The sequence below is a fragment of the Erythrolamprus reginae genome, chromosome 2 (genome assembly GCF_031021105.1).
Source record: "Erythrolamprus reginae isolate rEryReg1 chromosome 2, rEryReg1.hap1, whole genome shotgun sequence".
Lineage (NCBI taxonomy): Eukaryota > Metazoa > Chordata > Lepidosauria > Squamata > Dipsadidae > Erythrolamprus > Erythrolamprus reginae.
Genome location: NC_091951.1, coordinates 311,075,044 through 311,089,872, shown reverse-complemented (window position 1 = coordinate 311,089,872; position 14,829 = coordinate 311,075,044). Strand labels below are relative to the sequence as shown.

Genomic DNA, 14,829 nt, shown 5'->3' with positions numbered 1-14,829 from the left:
AGTAAACAAGATTACTGTGCCCTTCATTTTCCCTAATCTTTCATCCAGGTTGGACAATATTTTCATTCAAATTACCACTCTGAGGGAGTTGCCACATAGAATTTAACTATGCAAGAAGATAGGGAAAAATCAAAGCACTTAGGCATTAAATCATATGATCAATATCAGTTATAATGTCTTAATCTACTAATCCAACATGAGCAACTGGCATTTGGGAGGTCAAACTGAGAAGTAAATTAGGATGGAGAATTGAAAGATTTTTAAAGGATCTATCTATATGGAAAAAATAGGGGTGCTACATATAAATTAACTTGTGAAATGTACAAACTTGTTGCTGAGATTCAAATCTAGAAGGAATTTGAAGACCTGTTGAGCTAGGTGGAAAAACTATGCATAAATTGCAATAGTTTTCTTTAGTAATTTAAATATTGCATTATTTATTTTTCATTTACTTTTATCCATGAAAAAATCATAAATTCATTTATTGTTTTATGGAGTTTCAGTATCATAACATTTGAATACATGTGCACCAGAGGTGGATTACTCCCAGTTTGCAACAGTTCTATAAAACCGGTAGCAAACTGCTGTTGATGTCATGATGATGTCATGGAACCAGTTCTGTTGGTGCCGGTCCATAGACTTATTTTTTTGGGGAGGGGGTGTATTTTTCTGGTTTTTTTCTTCTGTGCATGTACAGAAGCTGAGTTCCCAGCATTGCACATGCATTGCCATTTTGGGGTTTTAAGGGGGGGTTATTTTTGGATTTTTCAGCACTGCAAATGCATGCGCTCATGAAGCACACATATGCTCACAGGTTGCTGCCACATAGTGTCTTGTGAACCGGAAGCGAACCGGCAGCAAGGTAAGTTAGAACCCACCTCTGATGTACACTATCATGTAAATTCTATTGAATATAAATATTTTAATTAATCATATTGACAATTGGAACACCTTTACCCTTAAGTTGAGACAGGCGCCTAGTCTCCTAGCTTTCCAGAAAGAAGAACTGGATTTTTCTACCAATATCAGAGCCGAGTAAGGCTAGAGCCCAGTAGAGTAGCTGAAGCATAAGATATATTTTTGGGGGGGATGATGAGAGATTCTGCATATTTTTGGGGTTGTTTTTCAGCCATCTAGAATTATGAGTTATAAGATAAGTAGGTATATAAATCAATCTAACAAATAAATAACACTCTAAAAATATTCTTATTATGTACACACTCAAAAATCATCAATCAGAAGAAAACTTTTACTGAATAAAATTTCAGTATGTTCTTAACATATTTATCAAACATAAGTATATTCACGGAGTGAATGGTAATGGATATTTTTAATTATTATCCGTAGACTCAGGGCGGCTTATTATATTAGAACTTAAATTATATTAGAACTTTTAGATTTTTTAATTACATTAATTGGATCCAGATGTACTGTATTGTTATGTTTTCTTTGATATGTTGTGAACTGCCCCCACTCCTCGGAGAGGGGCAGTATACAAATCCAATAAATAAATAAATAAACAAACAAACAAACAAACAAACAAATAAATAAATAAATAAATAAATAAATAATATAACTACAAGTTATATAAAATCTAACATTATATATTTGCTTAAATATGAACTTAAATATTTAACATTGTGTTTTTCACAATATATTGATTTGGTTCTAGAAAACTATGAACAGAAAATGCTGCATAAAATTCCATTCCAAAGCAGCTCTTCATTTTCAGGAGAGCGTTACAGATATCTATAGATATGAAAAACTATAGTTCTGCAGCAAAAGTCCTCTTATTTATCTGGATCCATTTTATTTTTTTTAAAAAATACTCTTGGCATTGGATGATGGTCATCTAAGTCATTTAAAGGCTAACATTTTAACAGTAAATAAATGACGCAAAAGGATTAAAATCTAATTTAGCAAGAATCTACATGTTTCAAAAGAGTCTGCAAGCTTTCAAGTTCTCTAGAACATTTAATCAGTCTGGTAGTATAAAAAGAAAAGGAAGTGCACTTCTGTTGTCAAGACCCAAATAGCTGAGCAAGGTCAAGGATCATTAGTCTAGAAATAAATGCCAAATTTTGAATTTGGCAAAAGAAATTTCCATCCCTCATTTCCATAAAACGAGACCAGGTTAGAACCAAATCTTCCTTCCAGCACTTTCCAGAAATTAGTAAATTTGCAAAAGCATATAGGGGATAAAGCTGATACCATCAGAGAGTATTCTTTGGGTAATATATCTTTTGATATTTCACTTATATGAGTGGCCAACACAAAATAAACAGGTTGGGGTGGTTAGAGCGTCTGGAGAGAATGAAATTTTGAATTGCAAAAGAAATGAAGGAAGAGGTAATACAAGACAAAAAAAGTTGTATGTTAAACAAATTCCTTAAAAAAGAATGTGAAAAATTTAAAGAACAAAGGGTGATGCATGAAGTGATGTATAAACATGACAGAAGCAAGCATGGTTTGAAAATGAAAAGTGTGGAGAGATATAAGATAGTTTTTATTGCAAATTAATTTTAATTATAAATCTTTTTCTTACCATATTTATCTTCTTACCTATATTTTATTTGGCTTACAACTTCTTTCTCTTTTTCTATGCTTTACATAAGTATTGCTTATCAAAAGTAAATGGCATGATAGGTACAAAGTGTGGGAAAATGGCATGATAAAATGTAATATTAAGAATGGCATTAAAATATATGATATTTTTCATCATTGCAATGTTAGACTTTGGATTCAGCTAAGCTTTGTCAGCATTTCCCATTTACTCTGCGATGATGGAAAAGAGGGGAAGCATCCACTCTCACCAGAACTGGGAAACTCTACTACAGAAGTTTTCAAACTTGGCAACATTACGAGTTGTGGACTTCAACTTCCAGAATTCTCCAGCCAGCACAAGTTTTAAAGTTGCCAAGTTTGAAGACCTCTGCTCTACTAGCTCCGACCTAACAGAAATGTGTATGGGAAATACACTTAGTCCCAACTGGATGGAAACTTTGTATTTGAATGAAATGATTCAAGTATCTCATGCTCATTCTGCCTTTAAGCCTGAGTGAAAAATCTGTGCCTTCTTTTGATTTATTAACAGTGTTTAATTCTTCTCCTACTAGGCGCCCTTTGATTTTGCTGGGACTGCCACTTTCAGCTTTCCTATATCTGGAGGAATTGGGGGTGGGAGAAGTTTGGCCTGCTAATGTATGTAATATAATTTGTAGAATTTTGTGATACAAGTTATTGTGACAATTGCTGGTTCAGAGGATTTTAAAAGCAATCGCGGGTGTTAATGTATTAAATGTGTCTATAGCCATGGCAGTCAGAATAGAAAGCCCACATTGAGAAGGGTAACCAACAGACACCGATCAGTAAATGAGGAAAAGACTTTGGTCATGAAGTCTAATAGCATAAAATAAATAACTTTATCAGGACTAAGAATTTTTTTTGGCAGGGAAAAGGATATACTGTAGATGGAGCAGTTGGAAGCCAAACTATTGTATGTTGCCAACTAAAACTACTTAGAAAAAAAGTAAAGAGGCTGGATGGTAAATTTAAAGTGTATACTTTCTATGGCTATATCTGTGTTTTGGTGAAATGTTATCAATATCACCTGTTTTTCTTTTTGTGATATGTTGCTGACCCATATTGAGGACAAATCTAATTAGATTTGGGTTATGAGAAGTGAACTCTGCGTCCTTATAACACACAATCTCTTTCTTATCACAGGAAGGAGGGAAGTTTTTCCTTCTGCTATTGTTTAACTTCACTTTGTTATTCTGGCTAAACTGATAGACTGCTTAATGTTATTCCTGGTTAATTAGAAACGTGCTTGTTAAATCCCAAGTTTATTATGTAAACAGATGACAAAACAGAAAGAAGACAGTAAAAAGATTTTCTGCCAATAACTGTATTTAAGGACAAAAATATTCTGAAAAATATTTCTAGGTAGAAGAATAACTCCTAGGCCTTTTGGTCAAATGAAGCTATGAGATGAGGTTGCCGGTATCATAGCTGTTAAATACAATCCACATATTGTAATCCAATTTTGCTTTGTAAAATTCCTGACTATATCAGTATTTTTTTTGTGTGTTATGTGTGACTTAAAAGTGATTTGTTAGTTACATTTAGCTAGGGATGATTTTGGACTTCAGTTTTGAAAATGAGCCAATATTAAGAAAACCAAATGTAATAAGAATGAAAATACAGTAGTCCTATTGACCATGATGACAAAATATTTTTAGTGAATTGTTTAGGAACTTGCATATTTTGCCTTAGTCTAGTAGGCCAGTGATGGGTGCCAAAAGGGCGTACACATGCACAATAGCACATGTGCTTGTGCCCTCACTCATAATGCAATGAGTGTCTCCATGCATCCGCACACAATCCCTCTCCCCCCTGCGTGCATACTTGCAGGGCTCACTTAAGCCTCCTGAGCCTGTGGATGGCAAAAAACAGATTCCAGCTGATATTCGGCCTTCCGGAGGGCAGGGTCACCTTCCCCAGGCTTTAGGAAAGCCTCCAGAGCCTGTGGATGGCAAAAAAAAAAGACTCAACAGGCCTATTGGAAGTTTGTTTCTGAACTTGCCATTGGGCCATTGGGCCATTTTTCACCTTCTCCAGGTTTCAAGAAAGCCTCTTGAAGCCTGGGGGGGAGCGAAAAATGGCCCAACCAGAACTTTGGAAATGAATTTCCGGTTAGGCCATTTTTCACCTTTCCCAGGCATTAGGAAAGCCTCTTGAAGCCTGGGGAGAGTGAAAAATGATCCAATTGTCCAACTGGAAATTCATTTCCAAACTTCCGGTTAGGTTGTTGGGTTATTTTTTGCTATCCACAGGCTACGGAGGCTTTCCTGAAGTCTGGGGAAGGCAAAAATGACCTTTCCCCACCCTCTGGAAAGCCGAAAATCAGCTGGACCGCGCACACATGCATGCTGGAGCTGACATAGGGCAGTGCGTCGTGTAACTTCAGAAATGGCTTCACATGCCACATATGGCACACAAGTTCGCCATCAAGGGTATAGGCAAATACAATGACATATAGGATTTGTTCATAGAGGGTACAATAAGTTAAAATAAGATCATTGTGTAAATGTATTAGAAATACATAAGTATTTAAATAATATTTGCATTAGTGAAGTATGTATAAAATTGTAGCTGCTTATGGTTGTAAACAGGCATACCATAGTTTTCTTTATTGGATTTCATTTTTTGTTGAAGCATTTTTATGTGTCTTCTAATTAGTTTTGATAAAATCATGGAACCGTGGAAAGTTGGGAGGAAATTAGGAGAATTAGAATGAAATGAATGAAATTTAAACATTGTCTGTAAACATACATTGACGTTATTAGCAATGAAGCACAAAAATACAACAGTCAGAAAGATTGAAATTGTGTTTTGTCGACTGATTGATTAGTTGTGCAGTTAAACTTCCATTGAAAATAAATCTAATATATTTTCTTGTATTCTAAGAATCCATCTGATATCAACAAAGCTTTCAATTTTTAATGTCAGTTATAGATGTTTTTAAATGACGAAGTGCACTAACAATCCCCCCCCCTCGCCTAAGTTAAAAAACAGTACTGATACATAGGTAATTAGAAGAAATAATCAGATAAATGTTCAGTGCATTCCGCCTCCTTTTGTCTTGTAAGGTGGCTATACAAATGAACTTCAGGGACTTTTATATTCAAATAATGTTTACTTTCCTTTGTCCTAGTTTAGACTTGGATCGTTGATTTTACAAAAAGTTACAAAGTCATCTGAAGTCATTAGAGAGTTGATTACCTATTGCCTAGATTGTGTAAAAGAACTACATGCCAAAAATGATCACCTACAAAAAGAGAATCAAAGGCTACTGACTGATCTGGATGACATGCAAGAGCAGTAAGTTGAAAAATAATATTCATAGGTTTTGTTTTGTTTTTTACTTTCTTCTGATTCCATCCTACTTTTTATTATGTGAATATAATGCTTATTTACTAAACCAGGGATTAATGGAGCTGATTTAAAGTTAATTTAAATCAGTTGGATATGACTTTTGTTGGATTAGATCCACCAGTGAAAACACAGAAGCATACAGAGATATTTATTGATATATTGATACTCGCTGGAATTTTTATCATTTCTAGGCTTTCTCACCACTCCCCCAACTGATTAAAACTTAATTTATGTACAGGTGTCCTTCAGGTAGTTGATTAGTACCTCTAATGTTTCTAGCAAGATTTACCAAATTGGTCTCCGTAGTAATGACACCCAGTCATTTGCATTTAAATTAGTTGAGTTATTTATTAGGTATTGAATATTCACATCATAGGATTATTTGTCATTTGTGAAGTTATTTTATAGATAAAGCTGTAAAAGCCATGTTTTTCAATATTTTGACATGCAAGGACTCAAATATATTTGATATAAATAAACGTTTTAAATGGATTTAGTTATTTAATGTCCAAGAAGAAATGTGCTTTTAAATTGGAAGACTTAAGAACCAAATCCCATGATAGTATTCAAATTCCACACTACATTTTGCATTTACTTATAGGATTATGCATGTAGAATTGTGATGTAATACACACACACACACATATATATATTAGATATATTTAGTTCCTATTGTAGACAGATGTTTTAGTGACTACAGCACCAACAGCAGTAACAACTTGCAATTATTATATGCAAATGCAAGGTTTTAGTGCTCGTTTAATAACATGACAAATTATTTCACTTCTGGAAAGTTTGGCCATACTTTGATTTTCTAGTTAATGAGAGTTAATGAGACTGTACAGCAGAACAAGAGTCCATGCGGTCCTGATACATATGTGGCAGTACTAACAAAATGACCTATTTATAAAACAGCTGCTATCACTGGCGAATTTAATCCCAAATTCATTTACTGTCAGGCAAACTAGCTCTCAGGATGCTTTCTATCAACCCACTGGGACACAGAGGGTTCAAAAAATATTGTTGCAGCAAACAAGATGCTAGAAGATGATGCCTTGCTTTCAGGAAGCCTGCTAGCAATATCCATTGTGCAAATAATTGACAGCATTCAGTATGAGCCTGAATATTTTCAGATTTTTTCATAAAATACAAGATTTAGCATGTATCTTTAATATTCTATTAAATTAATTATCTCTCCCAAATGTAAAATCAATAAAGGTACATATTTGTGTCTATAATGAAATCATAATCAAAATATTGTTTCTGGTATAGTTGTGCTTCTATTCACTGTCATCATTTCTGCCATACTCAATGACTTTGATTTAAGCTTCTCAAGAAGATCAGCAATATATTTTTGGTTGTGTTTTTAAAAAACAAAACAAAAAACTCTTATTCTTTATTATGCAATTAACAGAGGCATTTATTTTTAAGATTACAAAAATGTGTTGAAGCGAAAGAAGAACTGGAAACTGACCTTTATAAGCGATTTGTCTTGGTCCTCAATGAAAAGAAAGCAAAGATAAGAAGTTTACAGAAACATTTAAAAGAAGTTGAAGAAACAGTATTGGAAACTGCACGAGCAGGGTATATTTATTACTTTCCTTCCACTAAGTAAACATCATGCATGAAATAGATGTAGCTCTGTTCTTTATCTTGTGCAGTCTTCAAAGTTCAGGGACTTTGTGTCCTTGAAATGAAGTAATATATATAGTTCTATAGAAGAACTTTGGCAATTCAGCATTCTCATGAATGGCAATGGTGCATTGTAGCATATATTTGAAGCAGTCTATTTAATAATTTAATATGTTTAATTTATTTCTTAAAGTGCATTTATTTTTTAAATGAAATAATTAGTTAACAAGAAATGAAATCTATAAACTGTTTTCTCTTGCAAAGGATCTATTTATGGGTCTGTCACTACTAGAGCATACTAATTGAAGATAAAGTTTATTCCCTGTAAATTCATTATTTAAAAAAAATACAGCTTGTGTTGATGCCATTGAACCTAACAATGGGGCCTAAAAGTGGTCATTTTTCTTAATAAGATGTAAAGATTTGTTTCCAGCTGAAAGAAAACAGATGGCTTTCAGATAAAGCCCCTCTGTATTCATATATAATTAAAAAAATATCAAACTACTAAATGTGCAGAGCTTTCAGTAAGGATAGTATTATAATGCTAATGATATTAGGACCATGCTGTAAACTGTTTCCCAAGCCGAAATTGTGATTTGCAGTTTATTTGTAACACTCATGAAATCATTTTGAAAGTATTTAAGATGTTCCTTGTAATTACATCTGCATTCTCCATCTTTTAGGAATATGATAAGAGTCACCCAGAGGTCAATACACACCTATAAATGGAATAAATACAAATAGTTTGTGGGTTGAACCATTCATTCAGTGACCTTTTGAAGCTATGACAGTGCTTAACAAGTGGTAGATATGTCTGGTCCCTGATGTTTCAGCCATTGCAGCATCCCTGAAGTCATTTGATTAAAATTTTAGGCGCTTGGCAGCTGGCCCACACTTAAGACTGCAAGCTCCTCCATCTACCTATGTTCCTCTCACCCAGTGATGGGCTACCCTTCCCGGCCCTACTGGAATGGGCCAGGAGTGCACCCTCACTCCCCCCCCCCTGCGGGAGCATGTGCAGAAGCTGATTCTTGCATGAGCATGCGAGCACGCTTTTCAGGGTTTTTTTCATTTTTGCGCATGCGCAGAAGCAAAAAGAACCCAGAAATTGGCAAAGCGGTAAGTGCCCGCTCACCGCTGCCCACTGCTGCTTGCCCCCCACCGCCCACTTAACACCATTCGCCTCTGTTTGCCCCACTCGCCTCTCACTCTTGGGGCGAACGGCAGCAGCGCTTGCGGTGGGGTGGTAGTACAAGAGTCTCGCCTGTCGCTCTCGGGTGAACAGCGCCAGCGTGGGCGGTGGAGAAGAGCTGGCATGAGCACAGGCAATGGGGGGAACCCATGTGAGTGCGGGTGGTGGTGGGAGCCGGCGTGAGCATGGGTGGTGGTGGGGAGCTAGCGTGAAAGGCGAGCGAGGGGCTTGCGGTTGGAGAAGGGCTTGCGGTGGGGGAAGGCAGTGCTTGCTGCGGGGCAGAGCAGGTGTAGGTCCGGGGAAGTGCCGATTGCGGGTGCACGCAGGTGCTAACGCCACTGGTGCTAGCCTACGCACTACCTTGCTGCCATTTAGCCCTTTAGCCTGGGGCCCACCCCTTCTCTTACCCTATCTTTGCCCTTCGAGTTGCCCTGATCTCACTAATCCTGCAGGCATTGTCACTCTGGATTTGCTGGCCTTGCTAGCTCCAAATGACCTTTGCTATCTTCCTCCTGCCACTGCTCATGAGGCATGCCATCTTTCTGAGGCCGCAGATGCCTTTTGCCCAAAGTGCACATGGCCTTGTCAATTGTGAATGGCTCTCTTATGAGGTTTTGGAAAGTGGGCATGTGGAAAATGGCCCCCTCTATTCTGGTATGAAAGAAAGGCGTGGCTAGAAGGATCCTTCTTTCCCATCGGTACAATACAGCTAGACCAGTGGTTCCCAACCTTTTTTTGGCCATGCCCCACCCAAGCATCTCTAAAATTCTGACAAACCCCCCCCCCTCCAATGACACAGTTCTTACTATTCAAAAAGTGAACTCTACCATTAAAAAATTTGCTGAAAATTGCATCATCAGTGGGTTCCTACCAGTGCAGCACTGTCGACCGCACTGGTAAGAACCAACCACTGGTTGTTGCCAATAAAATAGTCACATAATTACCTAAACTCCACTGACTTAATATATACAATATATACATAATATTTACTCAGATAAAATTATGTCCGTGGATCAACTTTGATTAAGTCTTGCCTTGGGACAAAATTTTTGAATTTAAATATATAAATAGGATTTAAATAAACATACTATTTAACAAGTAGACCACTTCATTTCTTCTATTTATATTTGTTTTTATTATTACATTGACTTCAACATACAATGACGTTAATATATATAATTGAAAACATTTCTGGAGATAATTTTTACAATGCATCCTTATAAGCTATGCTTTATAGAAGCTGCACATGTTTGTGACCTTGGGGTATATTTTAATATGACATTTTTATGATTAACGTACCTACCTTGCTTTGCTTTTATTTCTATTTAAATATATAATATGAGAATTTATATAATAAGATCCCTGATAACATTACCCTAGCATCATCTCTATAGAATTTAGTTATTGGAAAATACTTTATCTCACTGGTTAATCTTTCATGTTAGAATATATTTGGCATGCACCAAAAGCTTAGCATATAGTAACTTTTTCCCCAAGGCACTGAATGACTGCAAAGTTTGATTTAATATTATAGAAATGTTATATACAGAGTTTTGCTGTGCCATAAATTGGGAATAAAGCATACAACAGTGTCATAGATAAGATATTAAAAGTTTAATGAGAACCAGCATCTGTCAACATTAGTGGTAACATTTAGACAAATGGGACTAACATTGACTTTCACAGTTTTGAATGTCTCACATTGGCAGTGGGACAACAGCTATTAAAGATTTTTGTAAAATTTAAGCCGGAGATTAAGGAAAAGAAAATAGAATGTGGAAAATATAATTAATTTGAAAGGAAAAAGAGTGAAAAGTTCACTCTTTATAAAATGTGTGTTCTCTGTTCCTTTCATTTATTTATTTTATAGACTCTTCTCCTACCCTCAACTCTGACCTACAACTAAGGTAGGTAGCTGGGTAGATAGCTAGGTGAATAGCTAGGTAGGAAGGTAGGTAGGTAGGAGGAAGGAAGAGGGAAGGAAGGAAGGAAGGAAGGAAGGAAGGAAGGAGGGTAGATGATACATCTGATCTGAAGAGCCAATATTCAAAAGAAGAATTCAACATGAATCAAAACAAATAGAAAGACAAAAGGAAGGTTCTACAAACACTTTGTATAATGTTTCTCCATTGTGTTTGAAGAGGACCTTGATATCTAATGGGTTGTGGGATATACATGGTGTATCTGCAGGTGGCTGGTAAGGCCTCTACGGGCACGAAATGTTCTGCCACATGTTGGGCAGACTTGAGTGGGCACCATTGTCGCAGTATTTGCAGCTCTGGCTTTGCAAATTGCTCGCTTCTCTTCTGCTATGAATGTTCTTCTGGCCTCAGATATCTGGCAGCCTTGGTGGATTAGCATGCGCCATGTTGGTCGATCTTGTGCCAAGGTTTCCCAGGAGGTGGTGTTGATGTTGAGGGACTTGAAGGAGGCTTTCAACATGTCTTTGTATCACTTCCTTTGTCCCCCATGTGATCGCTTTCTTTTAGACAGCTTACCATAGAGGAGTTGTTTAGAGATGCGATGGTCTGGCATTCTTGCAACATGGCCTGCCCAGCATATCTGGGCTTTCATCAGCATGGTGGGAAATGATGGTAGGCTTGTTCTGGAGATGACCTCAGTGTCAGACACTTTATCCTGCTATTGGATCCTCAGAATTTGGCTGGGGCAGGTCATGTGAAAATGGTTCAATTGCCTAGAATGTCTCCTGTGTATACAGTCCAAGTTTCATTGGCATACAACAGGGTAGTTAGCACTACTGCTCGGTAGACTATGAGTTTTGTAGCAAGGCTTATTCCACATTGGTTCCACATATTGGTCATTAGTTTGCCAAATGTAGAGTTTGCCTTGGCGATTCTGCAGTTGATCTCAATGTCAATTCTCACTGCACAGGAGAGGGTTCTGCCAAGGTATGTAAACTGGTCCAATGCTTGTAGCTTTTGTCCCTTTACTGTGATGTTGGGCTCTTGGTATTTGGTTTTCGGAGCTGGCTGACATATCACTTAGTCTTCTTTCAGTTTCAGTTTCAGTTTAATCAGATTTGTATGCCGCCCCTCTCCGCAGACTCGGGGCGGCTCACAGCAACAGCAATACAAGACAAATCCAATATTAAATTAATTTTAAGAACACCACAAGTTAAAAACCAGTCATACACACTAGCATACCATACATAAATTTTATAAGCCTTTATGTTGATAAGGAGACCAAAGTTGTCGTATGCCACACTGGTTTGCATTTCCATGCTCTGATCCAGCATTCAGGGCACAGTCATCAGCAAAGAGGAGGTCACATAGCACAGTCTCCTTTATCTTGGTGACAGCCTGGAGTCTTTGCAGATTGAACAGTTTCCCATCAGTCCTGTATCTCAGGCTAACTCCCAAGGAACTGTCTGAAAGGCATCTGACAGCATGGCTGAAAACAAATCTAATAAATTATTATTATTATTATTATGCTGAACAAGGTTGGTGCCAACACACACCCTTCCTTGACACCGTTTGTGATGGAAAAAATTTGTATGCAACACCTGACAAAAGGACCTTCAATAGTTTCTTGAATGTCAGAATGGTGGGAATGACACAAATCTCTTTTGTCTATTTTTAATCCTCACCATTGCAACAAGAAATGTAGTTTCTAAAATAATTTACTATTACAAATGTTACCCAACATTAAAAAGTAAGATTAATTAAAAACATTCATTTTTTCTATTAAGGCATTTTGTCCCTTTCTTGTCTGTTTATGACCTCCATATGTTCTACAATACTGATGCATTTTGATGGAGTTTTGTATTTTTCTAGGGACACAGTAATTGCTTCAAAAAGTACAGTTGAAAAAGAAAATTATGAAGGAAGCACTGATGAAGAAAGTGAAAATTTAATACAACTGACAACAGAGTCAAGTAAGGTAGACCAAGTTGTTTACATTGATGTGATTACAACCATCCATTTTAATTGATTCCAACTGTCATGTTCCTTATTATAAGTTAATATAATAATTTCATTTCAGTGCTTTAAAAATCAAAATATTCAGAAGCAAATGTGCTGAAGTGGCACACAGAATCATTTCTCCGGGCATAAAAGCCATTACCCCTTCTGTGTTCCAGCACTAGCCAGCTGGTCTTCATATGTGCAGGAGTTTTGAAACAGGAAAAGCAGCCACACAGTGCTCATGTGCACACCAGGAAGATGATCTTCTGGTTTCCGGAGCATGCATACACACCAGCCAGTTGGTTTTTGTGCATGCATGAGTGCCAGAAACCAGAAGACCAGGTGACCAGTGCACATACATGCACCAGAAATTGAAAGCTCATCTTTCCAATGCTTGCATTGTGGGTGGCTCTTCCCCTGGGTCCTGCCAGACGGCATTGCTTAGTCGACAGGATCCAGAGAAGGCCAACTCTGTGGAACCATATCGGTCTCTGGGATTCGTGCAGCAGAAGGCGGTCCCAGAGGTAGTCTGGTCCGGTGCCATGTAAGGCTTTATATGTCATAACCAACACTTTGAAATGTGACCGGAAACTGATCGGCAGCCAGTGCAAGCCGTGGAGTGTTGATGAAACATGGCGTACCTAGGGAAGCCCATGACTTCTCTCGCATCCGCATTCTGCATGATCTGAAGTTTCCGAACACTTTTGAAAGGTAGCCCCATATAGATAGCATTGCAGTAGTCGAATCTTGAGGTGATGAGGGCATGAGTGACTGTGAGCAATGACTCCCTGTCCAGATAGGGCCGCAACTGGTGCACCAGGCGGACCTGGGCAAACGCCCTCATCGCCACAGCTGAAAGATGCTGCTCTAACGTTAGCTGTGGATTGAGGAGGATGCCCAAGTTGCGGACCCTCTCTGAGGGGGTCAATAACCCCCCCCCCCCCAGGGATGGACTTGTCCCTGGGAGGCAAAACCCACAGCCACTCCGTCTTCTCAGGTAGTTGCAGCAACTATCCCCACCACACACACACAGACACACACAGAGACACACAGCTAGTGCAGGCAGGCTGCCTGCCAAGTGCTGAATTTTGTTTACAGCAACAGCCGTAACTTCCTGCATGAGTTGTAAGTCTTTCCATTCAGCAGTTGTAACTTTGAATGGTTACTGAACAAATGGTCAAAAGTCAAGAACCACCTTTCTGAATCATGAATTGATACCCCAAGGTCCCTCATAAGAACCAGTCTTTCAATGAAGGAAATTATCAAGAACATAGTTATTTTTTAGGGGAGGGGGGGAGGGGAACATAAATGAAGTCTCCTTAGCAGCTTGCAAGAGAAATTGCTCTCACATTAATTCTTAAGCCTATAAATAATGTTGAAGCAATGTCAGGGCTCTGACATTTGGTCCTAAGTAGATTTGAAACAGACTCTCAATGTGTGGGTAACTTAAATTGCAAGACTCTTTGTAAATCATTGTGCTCTCTCATGTGTTCAAAACAAATTAGAGTGTAATGTTTATAGGTCTCTTAGCTGTTTATAACTTTTACCTGACTCTGCTTTCTTTGGCAAAGTATTGTACCTCTGGGAAGCTGGTTTATTTTGTTTACATATATTGTTGCTCAGACTGGGCTGTTACAGATGTCTTTGGCAAAATTATCCTCAGATCTTTGATTTGCAAAGAGTACTTTATCCTACTTTTTTTGGTCATTTCCCCCCATAACATTTAAGTCTTTCTGTTTGGTATACATTAGTAATAAAAGCACTCTATTCATTATTTTAAGTCATGTCTGGTGCTTATACACAGATTGATTTGGTTGTATTTTCAGCAATTAAAAGGCTTGTTCTTTTTCTTTCTTTCCCCATTTTGCAAATCTAAATTTGTAGAAGTAGCTCTTAAGAATGCAGATCTTCCACTCCAACGAAATGCTTCATTATTTGTTGGTTAATTTTATCTACCTATTTTCTGATAGTCATAAAGTAAAAGTATCATGGTGGAATTAGTCAGGGAGGTATTGCAATTAAGAATCAATTATTTTATCTCAAAAAGTAGTTTCATTTATTTCAGAACGCTAGATCGTGTCCCCATTTGTACCTAATGCAGTACAACATGTATTCAAAACATTATTTTTTCTGCTCTGTTTCCAT

At 37.5% G+C, this 14,829-nt stretch overlaps 1 protein-coding gene across 6 annotated transcripts in view; it reads left to right on the top strand.

The window, feature by feature from the left end:
- Positions 1-14,829, top strand: part of XRCC4 (X-ray repair cross complementing 4) — a 99,943-nt gene that overhangs the window by 34,145 nt on the left and 50,969 nt on the right. For 5 of the 6 annotated variants that reach the window (XM_070743073.1, XM_070743072.1, XM_070743071.1 and 2 more), the window contains 3 exons: positions 5,717-5,883; positions 7,369-7,521; positions 12,556-12,656. In XM_070743073.1, the coding sequence (XP_070599174.1) occupies positions 5,717-5,883; positions 7,369-7,521; positions 12,556-12,656 (421 nt within the window). Of the gene's footprint in view, positions 1-5,716; positions 5,884-7,368; positions 7,522-12,555; positions 12,662-14,829 lie in introns of all 6 variants that reach the window. The other variant, XM_070743075.1, reaches the window with a different exon arrangement.